Source organism: Megascapheus bottae, chromosome 2 (assembly GCF_031878675.1).
Source record: "Megascapheus bottae isolate mThoBot1 chromosome 2, mThoBot2.hap1, whole genome shotgun sequence".
Classification (NCBI taxonomy): domain Eukaryota; kingdom Metazoa; phylum Chordata; class Mammalia; order Rodentia; family Geomyidae; genus Megascapheus; species Megascapheus bottae.
In genome coordinates, this window is record NC_143510.1 from 20,940,899 (window position 1) to 20,955,117 (window position 14,219).

The following is a 14,219-nucleotide window of genomic DNA, read 5'->3' on the forward strand; positions in this document are numbered from 1 at the left end:
TGATCTGAAGAGGACTGGTTTTGTGGAAAGAAGACCAGGAAATAAAAGAAAGGAAAAGAAAATAGAGTGAGAAGTGGAGGCAGAAGTTCAAGGTTAGCTTAGGCTGAGACACTGTAAGAAGAGAAAGAGGATAAAGCCACTAAAAAGATCAGAACAAACCTGAAGAAACTGGAGGAGACTGATAGCTGGGTAAAGATGATTTACTAACGTCTACGTGAAAATATCTAGATTAGTACCTAGATTACCATTCAAGAAAGTGATGAATCAGGGGTGATAAATTGGGAAAAGGGGAACAGATGCTTCAGGGAAGGCAACAGGGAGCTCTGGGGGGTGTTCTTTGTTGATTTTTTTTTAAATGATGAGTCAAGATTGTTGCCAGCAGTAGAATCCAGCACTTGGGCAGGCCATGGCTCTCTCTTCTTACTTACATTGCCTCTCTGATTTGCAAGATTGGAAATTCCCAGAAGTGTTCAACCAGACCAAATTAGCTGTTGAGAAAAAGCCTGCGATGAGTGTGGTGAGTAGGCAGGAAGAAACTTCCAACTCGAAGACAGGACTGACACTCAAAGGAGAAATAAGGTGAAGTGCATAGGGAGAACGATTTTCTCCTAGAAGAGTGTTTGAGCCATGATCACCTGTCTGCCACATCGCAGAACTAGGTTCTAATATCAGCCTCATGTTAGCCCTGGCTGGAGCTTCAGAGGGGCAGGACTCCACAAATAAAGAGCAGTAGGCTAAAGGGCATGGCACCTGAAAGCTGTCACCAACAACCCTGCAGCCAACAGGATTGCTTGAAATGCCAGCTGAAGCTAGAAAAAGTGTAAGTTCATTTCTGAATATTTCAGAGATCCACTGCCTTGATGATTATGGTTGAACTGTATTTGAACATCTCTTTAAAATTAACATGGAAGCTGAGTAGCGATGGCTCATGCCTGATAATCCTAGCTACTAAAGATGCTGAGATGTGAGTGTTGAAGTTCAAAGCTAAGCAGCCTGGGCAAAAATTTTCATGAGACTCACATCTCCAATAAGCTAGCAAAAAACTAGAAGTGGAGTCATGACTCACATAGTACAGTGCCAGTCTTGAGCAAAAGAAGCCAAGCAAGTTTGGAAGCCATGAAGAAACAAAACAGAACCAAAATATACTAACAAAAAGAATAAGTATGACCTTTTCAAATAGTTTATATTTAGAAGGAAAGGCTTTACAGGTCAGTTTATGACAAGTTACTAATGAAAACAACAAGGTAGAGCTCACCCAATATAATAATCAGTCAGGTACAAGGAACTTTGAAATAGACCTGATAAAGTACAAATGCAGAAATAGATAGCTACATTGTGTACTTTTGGTATATACAGCACTCACTGTACATTTTTGGTTTCAAGGCTTTACACAAATACTTTCTTCCTTTCAGTGTTACCTGAGTTGTATAGCAAATGGACAGATTGAAAGGCTTGCTGAAAAGTTACATGCAAATCACAAAGCAAGTAAGTGCTAGGAACAAAACCCGTATTTAAACCTTTGTGTTTGTTTATATTTTAATAATTTATTCTATTTTTATTATTTTATTCATTCATTTAGTTAAATTACAACAATATTTAAACACTTCTTGATAAGTTGTTTATATTGTTTTTATTCTTGCCGTTTGAAATACAGTTTCAGTGTAAGCAGGCGGGCCTTGAACATGTGAACCCTAGGTTTCAGCTTCTGAGTGCTGTGATTGCAGGAGTGTGGTACCTACTGTGCCTAACCGTGTGCTTATTTATACCAACACATAAGTAAAAAAGATTTCCTTCTCTTGAGGGTTCAAATTTTGGGTCTTGTTAAAGGTTTCAGAATATTTCTAGGGCTTCCAGTCACAGGTATGTATGTCAACAAGGCATACATAGCTATTTTCTACTGCATATGGACTCTCACAGGAAAACAGTAGTGAAGAAGGCCTAAAACTATCAAACTAACTGATGGACTTTGATTTCCTGGTGACTAATTCTAGTAAGATTTTTGGGGGGGCAGTAAAATTTCCCCAACTAACTGAGGAGTTATGACTCGCTGGCACCTCGAATATAGGGAAATCACTGAGTCTTTGTGCCACAACTTACAGGGGACCTGGAACTCCACTGGAGGTGGTAAAGGCAGTGCTCTTTATGAATATCTTAGTGATGGTAGTTCAAGGGCCCCAGCAATAGGGAGGTCCTGAGTTCAAATGCCAGTGAAAGAGTAGAAAAGGATCTTGAAAGAGGTGAGGAGATCCATCTACTTGAAGATCCATAGGCCTTGAATGTGGACTTAAGGCGGGGATCCTGTTGTGCCCAGGACAGACTCAAAACAGCACTGACCAGACAGGCTTTCACAGCAGTCTGGTTCATTTTGTCATCAACCTAACTATCTTTTGGATTTCTCTTCTTGAGCCTTCTGTGGTGTATTGCTCACAAGTGATCTCCACCATTAGACAAAAGGGTCCAGGGAATAGTTTTTACACACACACACACACACACACACACACACACAAATTCACAGAGCTCTGCATGGCAAATATTGTGAAGTGGAGTCCTGGCTCACAACTCATCAATTTCACTCTCTACTTTTCAAGCCATGTCTCAGTCATGTTTCCATCCACTGCAGCCTCCTGGGTTTTCTTGGAAGCCATGCAGCCTGGGAAAGCAGCAGCAGCGGGAATTCCCTCATTTTTCTTGCCTGGGCAGCCAGCAGAACGCCAGGCAGTGGCGCTCAGCTTGTTGCCAGCGGGGGACACCGCGTCACTCAGCTCCCTTCCTGCAAGACACAGCCCACTCAGGACCGAACGGGGAGTGTGTGTGTGTGTGTGTGTGTGTGTGTGTGTGTGTGTGTGTGTGTGTGTGTGTGTGTTGGGGTGTTGAGGGGAAGTGAGGGGGGAATCAGTGACCTGGATCCACGGCCCCCCTGGGAAAGAGACCCCCCCCCAGTGGAGAGCCTGATTGTGGGGCGGGGCCCACGCAGGAATCCCAGGCTCGCCCCCGCCCCACTTGGGCGCGTGCGCACAGCCGGATCTTGAATTTCAACACAAAGGGAATCCTCAGCCGCAGGAAGTGCATCACCGAGAACTGGGGAGCAGGGGAGGGGAATGTGGAGGGGGGGGATGCCGCCTTTCCTTCTCCACCTCCGCCCTCCCAGAGCCCGGGTGCAGCTGGGATGAAACCCATCCACTCCCAGCCTCTGCCCAGGAAGCCCCAAGAATTGAATCCGGACCCTCTCTTGGCCACCTCCCCGACAGTCGCAGCTATGGGGAGGGGGGGTTGTGTGTGTGTTGGAGGAGGTGAGGACAGTGGGTCCTCTCTCTCGCCACGCCCGAGTCCCCGGAGGCGGGGAGAAGCTCGGTCCTGTCACAGCTCAGACACCTGTTCGCTTTTGCCCTCCTTCCCTTCCGGGTGCCGCGAGCACCTGGGCTTCCATTCGTGGTTGGCTCCGCGGGCTCTCAACTTTCCTGACACACTCCCCTCCCTTCCGGGGGTTCTGCACCCTCCCGACTTGGGGTGATTCCCCCTCCCCTACACCCACGCCCCACAATCAGGGCTCCTCACCCAGCAGATCTGGGGGGGGGGAGATGGGGATGGGGGGGTCGGGTGTCGGGGGAGGGCACGCAGACTGCTTTCTCTCTCGGGCGCACCTGCAGCTGGGGAGCCAGGCAGGGCTTTCCGTCTTTATTTCTTGCGTGGTCAGGGATGGGGGGCGGGGAATCCGCCCGCGGCTGGGGAAGGGGGGACCCGCGACGGGGGGGAGGGTGGGGGGTTATAAGAAAGCTTTTTGTGTTTTTTGTTTTGTTTTTCTTTGCAAAACATCTTCAATATGTTCACCTACAGTGCTATTTGACAAATCGATAACAAGAGCAAACTTTCCACATCTCACCAAGGAATTAGACAGCATCCATTGTCCACTTTAACGGCGTGCTTTCTTTCTTTCTTCCTTTCTTTCTTTCTTTCTTTCTTTCTTTCTTTCTTTCTTTCTTTCTTTCTTTCTTTCTTTCTTTCTTTCTTTCGGAAAGCTGATGGTAATTTGGGGGAGCTTAAGTGAAACCCCACTTTTTTTGGAGATTAGGAAGGAAAGGTCAGGAAAGCCCCGGCTTAGGCCAATCTCCTGGTGACTGAAGAGGCGGGGGTGGGGTGGGGGGGCGCAACTAACTTGGCACAGCCGGCTCTGGGCGCGGGAACCTGCCATAGCAGGTGCACCAGAAGGGGCCCGCCGTCCTCCCTCCCTCCCGCCCTTGCTTCCATGGAGAGCCTCCCTCCCCTTTCCAAGTTGTAGGCGGAGGCGGGTTACCTGCCCAGACCTGTCTCCTCCCCTGGAACAACACCACACCCTCGGGACTCCAGTCTCCCCCGGAGAGGGACAGGGCGGGAACAAAGGGGTCTTTGTTCACCCGTTCCTGGGGAGGAAGGGTGGGCTGGAGTCACTCACGACCGCGTTTCCCTGGCGCCCCTTGGAGACCAGGAGGCCAAGGCACCACAGCCTCCCCCAGATGGGGCGCAATCTCCTGTGACCCCCGGAGCCTTAGGTCAGGGCGCGGCGTCCCCGGCCGTCGTAGGGCGAGGAGGGGGGCGGAGAGGGGCGGCGCCTGGCGGGCCGGGTGGCCGGCGGAGGAGGAGGTGGGGGTGTCCCCGGCGCGGGGCGGGCGAGCGCGGGGCTGAGCCTCGAGGTGCGGGGCGGGCTCAGAGCGCGCGGCGCGCGCGGAGCTGCTCCTGCCTGGGCCTCGGGGCCGGCTGGGTCTCGCCGCTTCTCTTTTTCCATCCTCGCCCTCCCCTTCCCAGCTCCCGGATCGGCCCCACACCACGCCAGGCCCCCCTCCCCTGCCGTCATCATCACGCTCTCCTTCTCCCTTCTTGGGCACTTTCCTTCCGAACCATCTTCCTGGATAAACTTTGATGGAGAATCTCACACTGCGCTGGAAAGATGCCGGTTATGAAGGGATTACTGGCGCCCCAGAACACCTTTCTGGACACCATCGCCACTCGCTTTGATGGAACACGTAAGTCTGGCACTTGGATTGAGTTGCCTGTGATATGGGCAGAAATGATCTTTAGACTTTGCTTATTGTCTTTTTTTTTTTTTTTTTTGGCCCCAGTGGAATGAATTGCCTTCTGTTCTTTGCCAAGCTGTCTTTTGTGCGATTTTTTAAAAAACTCTTCAGTGATTCGGTGTTGTAGTCACAGCTGGAATCGAGGTAGTTTATTCTCTCTTGACTTTCTAGGTTTGAAAGGGCTGGTGGGGGGGGTAATAAAAACCAAAGAAGGAGAAGGTACAGCTGGGTTCACCGCGGCACCTCCGTACCTTTGGAAAATTGTGATGTTGGGTGGTGAAGATGGAGATAGGTGGCACTTTAGTTGTTTTCTAGAGTTTCGACTGTCTAGATTCGACTTTGGAGTTTTCTTTCACAGCGCTTTATTCTGAGGGTTTGGGTTTTCTTTTCCCCCTACACCTCATTTCCCTCGCGAGTTTAGGAAATACAGACTAGAACAGAACGGCCAAGCTTGAGCTTTCTTCAGACTGAGTTGTAAGTTGGACAGAATCTTCTCTTTTGCTTTTTAACTAGACTAAGGAATCTCTTAAACCTGAAATGATCCTAACAAGGAGAAACCTTGCAGGCAGGTCATTATAATGGCTGATCTGATCATTATAGAATATCACAACAATTTTTTTTGTTTGGTTGCTTGAGAGTAGACGTTTTGGATCTTTTAAGCTGGCGGGAACAGAAAATAGTCTTGTTTTCTGGCTGCTTGGGGACTGTTTCAAACCCCCTGCAAGTGACTGTTTCAGGACCATGGCCAGAGACTTTGGCCCTGGAAAGTTTATTATTCTCTGCCTGAGTCAGTGGGTTTTCAGGGTAGCCCTGTGAACAGGCATCTGTACCCCGCCACCTGCCCTAACAACTGTCCTCGGCGAGTTCCACTGGGAAAATCTCTCATCTTCCTGGCGTATGCTGCTTCTTCCAGATCTCTTCTTCCCTTCAGCCTACGACATGACATCCAGATAAACTCACTTATTTTAAAAGCTTCCTCAGCAGTTCAAGAATCATTGTTGTTATTATGACTGTGTGTTTCTTAGAGACAATATGAGAACTTACATCTAATTCCATTTCCACCCTAGTAGTCTAAATACACATTGTTATTAGTATAGGGAGCCTGACTTGCATTTTTTTTTAATGCTCCTGGAATAGTTGAATAAGTTTGACATGGAGAGCAGAATGAAGTACTTCCATTGATTTCCTTCATCTTCTGTGTCTGATGTTCCTCTTCATTACCGGTTGGTGCGGAAGAGATGTTATCACTTCTTGCAGTGTTTTCATCTTCATAGTTACTCATTCTTTACCTCTTAATACTCTACCTGTGACAATTAATATGGGTGAATGGAGCCAATAGATGTTCACTTGTGTAGACAACATTTAAAAAATATTGGAGGAAAAGCTCAATTCCACTATTCCCGCCACATCAGTGCCACTAGATATGATCACAGCTGTCTTTAACCAGGCCTGGTGGTGAGAACTAGAGTTATCATTCAAAGAGATGAGTACTTTTGTGTGGATGCTTGCTCTTCAAGATGTTTAAATGCTCTAAACATGGATCCTCTGTGCATCTCTTGAAAATGGGTTTATTAGAAAATGGTCATTTGCTGGTCTCACTGTCATTTAAAGTTGAACAGAGTGCAATATACCCCAGCAGAACTCTAGGAATTACTGCAGAAGACACTGTTAGTTACCAATTGCTAATGAAAGAGGCACTCTACTCTCAGGAAGAGGAGATCCTGGTGTCTTTTGTTTACTCTTACCCAAACATAATAATGACATGGCGTGTTTGAGAGAGATGGGTGTGTGGGGGAATCACTCATGTTGTGTTGTAGCTACAGATTAATGTGAATAAACAGATTAGAAAATTGGAATGACTTGAAAATCTGTTGAAGACTCAGCAGAGACTGCGAGCCACAGGGTTTGGAAGATCCCTGGAGGGATCCAGTTTGCTTGAAACCCAACAGTCCCTGAAGTAGATTCAGAGTGATAAAGGAAGGCGAAGGTTATCCCTGGCAAGATTTTCTTTACAGCATTGAATGAAGTCCTCTCCTCTTATGGATCCATACATGCCATAACAAAGTGATTGTAATTTCTCATTTGCTTTTCTTTTTCTTTTTTTTTTTAATTGCTGAATGACCTGATTAGTCTGAAATTGAAAGAAAAGGCCTCATGGAAATTGTTAACACCAAATGGTGACATTGTTAATATAGGAATGCCATTTCTCTGTCTAAACTTTTACATTACTGTTCTTACTGATATACTTATTTTTTTTTTCCAGACCTGGAGCTTGAACTCAGGGTCTGAGCACTGTCCTTGGGCTTTCTCAAGGCTAGGGTTCTACCACTTGAGCCACAGCACCACTTCTGGCTTTTTCTATGTATTTGGCACTGGGGAATTGAATCCTGGTTTTGGGGCATGCAAGGCAAGCACTCTACTACTATACCAAACTCCCGGCCTCTGATATACTTTTATTATATATTACTACTCCTGCTGAAACATTTTGCAATAATCATTCATCTTTTCTTCTGATATTTTTATGTTTCTTTTCTTTCATGAGATAAAATTATTTTCAAGTTTCAGGTTCTCAAAATTGTCACCCATTCAAGTAAAAACTATGCTGAAAATGAATGTTATTATACCCAACATGTGATAAACTGACTTGGTATGCTCCCTGCCATATTTCTGAGATATATTTTATGATGATACTTGTTTTTTAAAAAAATCTTACTTGAAACAACACTAATGAAAAAATAACACCAACTAAAACCCTGAAAGACCACTTCCTAACCCAATGTACAGAATGGTTAATAATTTTATTGACTTAAAATTATAATGGGAAGTTATAAAATAAATTAACAATCGCCCAAGATCCTTCTAGGAAGAGCTAAATATATATCCATATAACATAATAACTTAACATAATCTTATAATCTTACAAATTCATTATTTGTATTTGTAACATGAAGATCAGATTTTTAATCTGATGACACTTTATTGGTTTATATAATGTATTATTCTCTCCTTTTAATATTTATGAAGTGAGATCTTTGTTAGCATTGCAAGAAAAATGTGGAGTATTAGTTGAAATCATTTTTCCTGATTTGCAAAGCAATTTGTACACATAATTGAAGAATGCAAATCTTTTCTATAGAATAACATCTCTGAAATATACATATTCTTGAAACATGTTCTATTATTAGTGTGTAATTAAAATATAATGATTCAGGCAACCATTCAAATATTGAACATAAATGTCCTGTTTATGAAAAATTCTAATTAATTTCCTTAACTCACTTTATGAAACAACACTTCTCTGGAAATACTCTAACACACATGCTTCATACAGCTTAACATGATGGCCTGAAGAATATGTGAATATCCTATTAATCTAGATGAGAGAACATGTAAGGACATATTTGAAAAAAAAACTAGTACAAATATTTGTCACATGCTACCATTTCAGAAAAAAACACATTTTTCTTTTTCTGGAAGATATAAAACTTTCAGAAGGAGGCATCCATTTTCAAACATAATGGCACATTAGCCTACATTTTCTAGCCATATCAGAACTTGGCTAAAATTCTTCCTTCCCTTTGGAATTATTAAAACAAGATTTAAGTTTTAAAGGAAGTTTGGAACCTAGTTTGCCCCATCAACATGGTATCATTTAAAATATTTAAAGTGAAAGCTTTAGTACCCATTAATATCTGCATATATTTAATGCATGCTTATATAGCATGTTCAAAATGGTTCAAGCAAATTTGTTAAAATTGAAGTGCTTTCTTTTTATAAGGAATTTATGGTTTTATTTTATTTTATTTTATTTATTATCAAGGTAATGTATAGAGGGGTTACAGTTACATTCGCCAGATAATAGGTGCATTACTTCTCACACATTGATACCCCTTCTTATGTTTTTGTCCCCGTTTCCCTCCCCAATCCCCTCCCAATCATCTTGTTTCCCCCTTCCCTTTCCTATTTCAAATAAACAAATAAATGTATATACAATATACCAGATAACAAAATCAGATACAGTAACAACATGAGATTAACCAAAGGGCAACGAAGGAGAAATAACACAGTACATTAAGAACAACAATCACCCAAGATAAAGCCCTTGTTTCCATATCCTAGAGACTAAAGCCATTGACACAGTGATGTTCATTGCAGCACAATTTACCATAGCAAAGATATGGAATCAACCCAGATGCCCCTCAGTAGATGATTGGATCAAGAAGATGTGGCACTTATACACAATGGAATTCTATGCTGCCATCAGAAAGAATGACATCACCCCATTTGTAAGGAAATGGAAAGATTTGGAAAAAAATCATATTAAATGAAGTAAGCCAAACCCAAAGGAACATAGGCTCAGTGGTTTCCCTCATTTGTAATAATTAGTACACAACTAGGACTCTCCTAGCAGAGGATTACAATAGCGCAAAACCTAGATACATAAGGTCATCTAGGATGAGACTAAATGAAAGGGTCTGTAGGATATAAAGTACTTTCTTTACAGGGGCAGATTCTAGTGTTTTTTTTTATATATATATCACTTTTGTGCTTTCCTCTAGGTACGCAAGGACTTTTTCTGATCCTTTGCTTAATTGTGGTCTGGAGAACGAGAATTGTATGTGCTTAAACAATATATATACAATGTGTGTGTGTGTTTGTGTGTGTGTGTGTGTGTGTGTGTGTGTATGTGGCCTGTCTGTAAAAACCTACTCCATGAAAATGTTTAGAGAAAAAAAATCTCACGTTCCATAGATATTACCCACCAATGAAAATTTGTGAAGACTTCAGTTGTCTGTTTTGTTTGCGTGACTAGTTGTCTCGTTTTATTCTGTTTGTGAAACTAAGTCCCTATATTTGTGTTCTATTTTGGGGCAATACATTACTATAAACCTATAGACTTGTTATTTCTCCTTTCTACAGACCAGGTACCCAAGCATGATGAACTTGGTGTTTCAGAAATCCACAAACAAGCCATCGGCTGGAGTTGAGGCCTCATCTGAATCTTTGAGGTCCTTTTTTTCTGACTTCATGTAGCTATTAGCAGAGTTTCAGTTTAGATAGATGTCTCCATTTTCTTAGCAGCTTTCTACAGGGGACATGTCTTAGCTTCTGGAACTTGCCCTTGGATAATATTTTGCTCCAGGGCCCCTTTCTTACACTGCCGCCTTACAGGAATTAGCTCCTTGATTTGAGACCCGTGGAAAAGTTTTGTTTTTTTGTTTTTTTGTTTTTTTCAAAGTTCAATTGACTAAGGCCACCTAGGATAATTTCTTGTTTTGAAAAACTCAAAAATCAAATTCCTATGCATCTTTGTTCCATCCTTGACCCCTACCATTTCAATCACATTCATATGTTCTTCAGCATGCTCTGGAGAAGGGGCTATGCAGGAGTTAAACTCTTGGGAGTCACTTTCGAATCTTTCCAGTCACCATTTCTGACTCTTCACCATTGCACTACTAACAACAACAACAAACCCAGAGTTTCATACCCACTGTCCTTTATGAAGCAGATTTTGGGAGCACATTGTGGCATTCAGTATGCAGGACATTCTGACATCTTTGGGAACAGAAGGCTCTTCTCATTGGAGGGTTTTCCCTCACACCTGATGATAGCATATGTTTACCCATAGCCTGGAACATTGCAGTCAGCTGTGCTGTCATTCCTCCTTGCTTGATTTAGATGTGATGTGTGACATACAGGAACATTCCCAGCATATTAACCTTAGTCTCCTTCCCTGATTAACAAGTATACATGGGGTCTGATGGTCTACTATAAATGCTTTACCCTTCACTGGATGGGGATCCAATTTAAGAATGTTGCCTCTAAAAGAATTGTACCTAAAGCAGGTTTTTAACGTGTTAAGGTGACAGAACAACAGGGTTATTCTTTACTAGGTAACCTGATCTGTTTCTAATCAACTGTGTGGACTGTTTTTGTTTTCTTTCTCATGCCTCTAAACTTGTTTTAGTTTCAGGAGATTCTCTTCTGTATACTCTTGTTTTTTAAAATGTTATAATAAATTATGTTTTTTATTTAAACTTTGATCTGTGTTTACCCCACCAATATGATATGGATATATGAACATACATATTATACATGTACACATGCACGTATATATTACATGTATTTATGTATGTGGAGTTATACTTTCTCTTGACTTTGTAGAAGACTTCTTTTGTTCATCAAAGGATTTAGAGGAGTATAGGTTCCATAATTTCCCTGTAATAATTTATAAGAAGAGTATCTATGTCTTTACCAGAAATGCATTTCTCTTGATAAGCCAGTAATACAAATAATAGAAAAGTGTAGTCTAAAAAATAGAATCAGATAAATTCCATTTTACCATCATTATACAAAGTAAAATACATATATAAAATGTTGAGAATAGAGATTAGGCCCTAATTCTTCTAGGCTCTGGAATTTCACATTACTTCAGTTTGAAGGCCCTGGAATGAGATTTCTTCTAGCCAATGAGTGTGGCAAAGAACAAAAGTCTATTGCATGAATGTGTTAAGACTGCCAAGTTACCAGTTCCTGAGATAAGTCAACATATTTCTAAAAGAGGCATTTTCTCTTTAGAGAAATGTATATTTCATTTCTTCAGTCATGTGCTAATAATGTCTTAACAAGTGCTAGATACCAAACCATTATGCCAGGATCTTTGAGGTACATCAGGCTGATCCCTTTCTCAAATTTAGCAATAAAATACAAGCAGATTACCAAAATTTAGGTAGGGAAGTGTAAAAGCTCAGGAGGTACAGGCAGGAATGTGTGCATTTGGAAGAGAGGATTGGACAGGGTTGGAGAGAGTGAACTGGGAGGTATTCAAACAAGAGATGGCTTCCACATGGGAAGTTTTGTCTTATATATAAGATCCAAACCAAGATTGTGTTTACTTTGCTAATTTTGGCAGTGCTTGACTTTTTAATCGTAATGGGGCATTCAGGGAGAGGACTTACAGTATGTGAAGAAGGCAACATAGTAATAAGAGTTCACAGAAACATTTTAGGTCAGAATTGGGAGGTCTATAAAGACCTTTGACTTTGTCATCATAAGCCATTGAGGTAAGGGATATGTCTTTTGTCAAGTAAGAAGGAAGTATGGTGCCACTTATGTCTGAACTAACAATATTTGAAAATACTCTATCTTTCTATGTTTTGCAATCTTAATGACAATACAGAAGGAACATTAAGCTTGAGACAAAACATCTCTTCTCTTTTTCTTCATTTTTTTTTTGGCAATGCTGGGGGTTGAACTCACAGCTTTGTATTTCATAGGCAGCCACTCTATCCCCTGAGGTAAGCTTCCACCTATTCATACCTTTTATCCTTGGATCCAGATCCCATAGATTGCAGTGATTTTTTTCAAATGTGTTTATTTTTTAAGACTGTTTTTCCCAAGGGGTTAACTTTCTTTTAAGAAGGGCACATATTGACCTGATCACTGATGACTCTTCTTCTCTAGGGCTGTCTTCTACAATACCCCTGTAGTCTACATAGAATTATGCCTGTGGTGAAGAAAAAGAATCCCAAGTGTGCTGGAATGCAGCCCTAGTGACTCAGATTGGAGAAATGCCATAGGGAAAAGTCCAGAATTACAACTGCTGTGCAGAGAGTACACACCTGCCTGGCTTTGCAGATAACATCAGAAATTATTAAGGGTTTTTTTTTGTTTTGTTTTGTTTTTTTGCCAGTCCTGGGCTTGAGCTCAGGGCCTGAGCACTGTCCTTGGACTTTCTCAAGGCTAGAGCTCTAGCCCTTGAGCCTCAGCACCACTTCTGGCTTTCTTCTATGTATGTGGTACCAAGGAATCAAACCCGGGTCTTCATGCATGCTAGGCAAGCACTCTACCAATCCCGGCCTCTAGTTTTTAATCCCTTTGGCTCAGCAGAGCCTACAAAAGAAAGAGGATGAGATTTCAGCTTTACCTATGGCATTGTTAAAACTTAGCAACTGGAGCAATCAAAGAGCTTTCTCAGTAATTTAAACCAGCGTATCTATTTCTAATCATTTCTCTGAACAATACATTTTTTTTCTTTAGAGTTGTTAATGTAGATACATTTTTTCCTTTAGAGTTGTTAATGCAGCTATCTATCCCCCTTGACTCTTTGAAATGAACTCCCTAAATGAACTAACCATCTTTTTATGCCATCAGTCTATTTGTCTTATTCGGCTTTCCCGCCCTGTATGGCCTCACTACCCACCCACTTCTTCAGGCTGGAAATGTGAGTTGGCTTGGCTGCTCACAGTTAATTGGCTATTAGATCTTTGATATTTTTACTATCACAGTATCCTGATTTGGCCCTTCCTATCGCCTCTTCATTGCTTCTGATTTAATTTGGGGCTACTTTTCCTAATCTCCACAATTTCAAATGGACTCTAACTCGTGGCCATCCTTCTTTTTCTCTCAGCTCCAACTCTTTAGCTTCCATCATCCTCAAAAGTGCTGTTAGAAGCAGTAGTAACGTTTAGTCATGTAACACTCTGGCTTAAAGCCATCCATTGGCTCCCTGCTACCTCTTGGATAATGTCCAAAGTCCTTAGTGCTATGTAACTTGAAAATGATTCTGCAGAATCTATTCCAACTACTGCCGCCAGAGCTAGAGATGCTCATTCTAAATCCTGTGTTCATTCAGGCTTCTGGGACATCATTTCAGTTGAAGCTGGATCTTGATAGTTTGAGACTCCTCCTGAATTTTGTCTCCTATATGGCTCCAAGTAAAGTTTTTGAATGATTTTTTTCTTTGCTCTCACAAAGAGAGCTCTGGCACTGCAATTAGATCCTTTCATGTTTCAAATATTGTGGTGAACTCTTCAAAGCCCTGTATGGTTTTCTCCATTTTGAGTGTACATTTCTTGGACTTGGTACAGTTTTGTTTTATTTATTTATTTATTTATTTATTTAGTTAGTTAGTTAGTTAGTTAGTTCGTTCATTTTTGTTTGTCATAGGGCCTGAACTCAGGCTCTGGCCTATCCTTGAGCATTTTTGCTCAAGGCTGGAGCTCTACCACTTTGAACCACAGCACCACTTTCGGTTTTCTAGTGGTTAATTGGAGATAAGAGTCTTGAGGACGTTCCTACCTGAGCAGGCTTTGAACTGGGATCCTCAGATCTTAATCTTCTAATTAAGAAGGCACGAGCCACCAGCAGCCACTGGACCAAAGTTTTGAT

General features: G+C 42.0%; 1 protein-coding gene across 1 annotated transcript in view; it reads left to right on the top strand.

The window, feature by feature from the left end:
- The first annotated feature begins 4,834 nt into the window (after positions 1-4,834).
- Kcnh8 (potassium voltage-gated channel subfamily H member 8) overlaps positions 4,835-14,219 on the top strand; it is a 313,437-nt gene continuing 304,052 nt past the window's right edge. Inside the window, exon 1 of the mRNA XM_090355208.1 lies at positions 4,835-4,997. Coding sequence (XP_090211334.1) covers positions 4,922-4,997 — 76 coding nt within the window. The 5' untranslated portion in view covers positions 4,835-4,921. The remainder of the gene's footprint in view (positions 4,998-14,219) is intronic.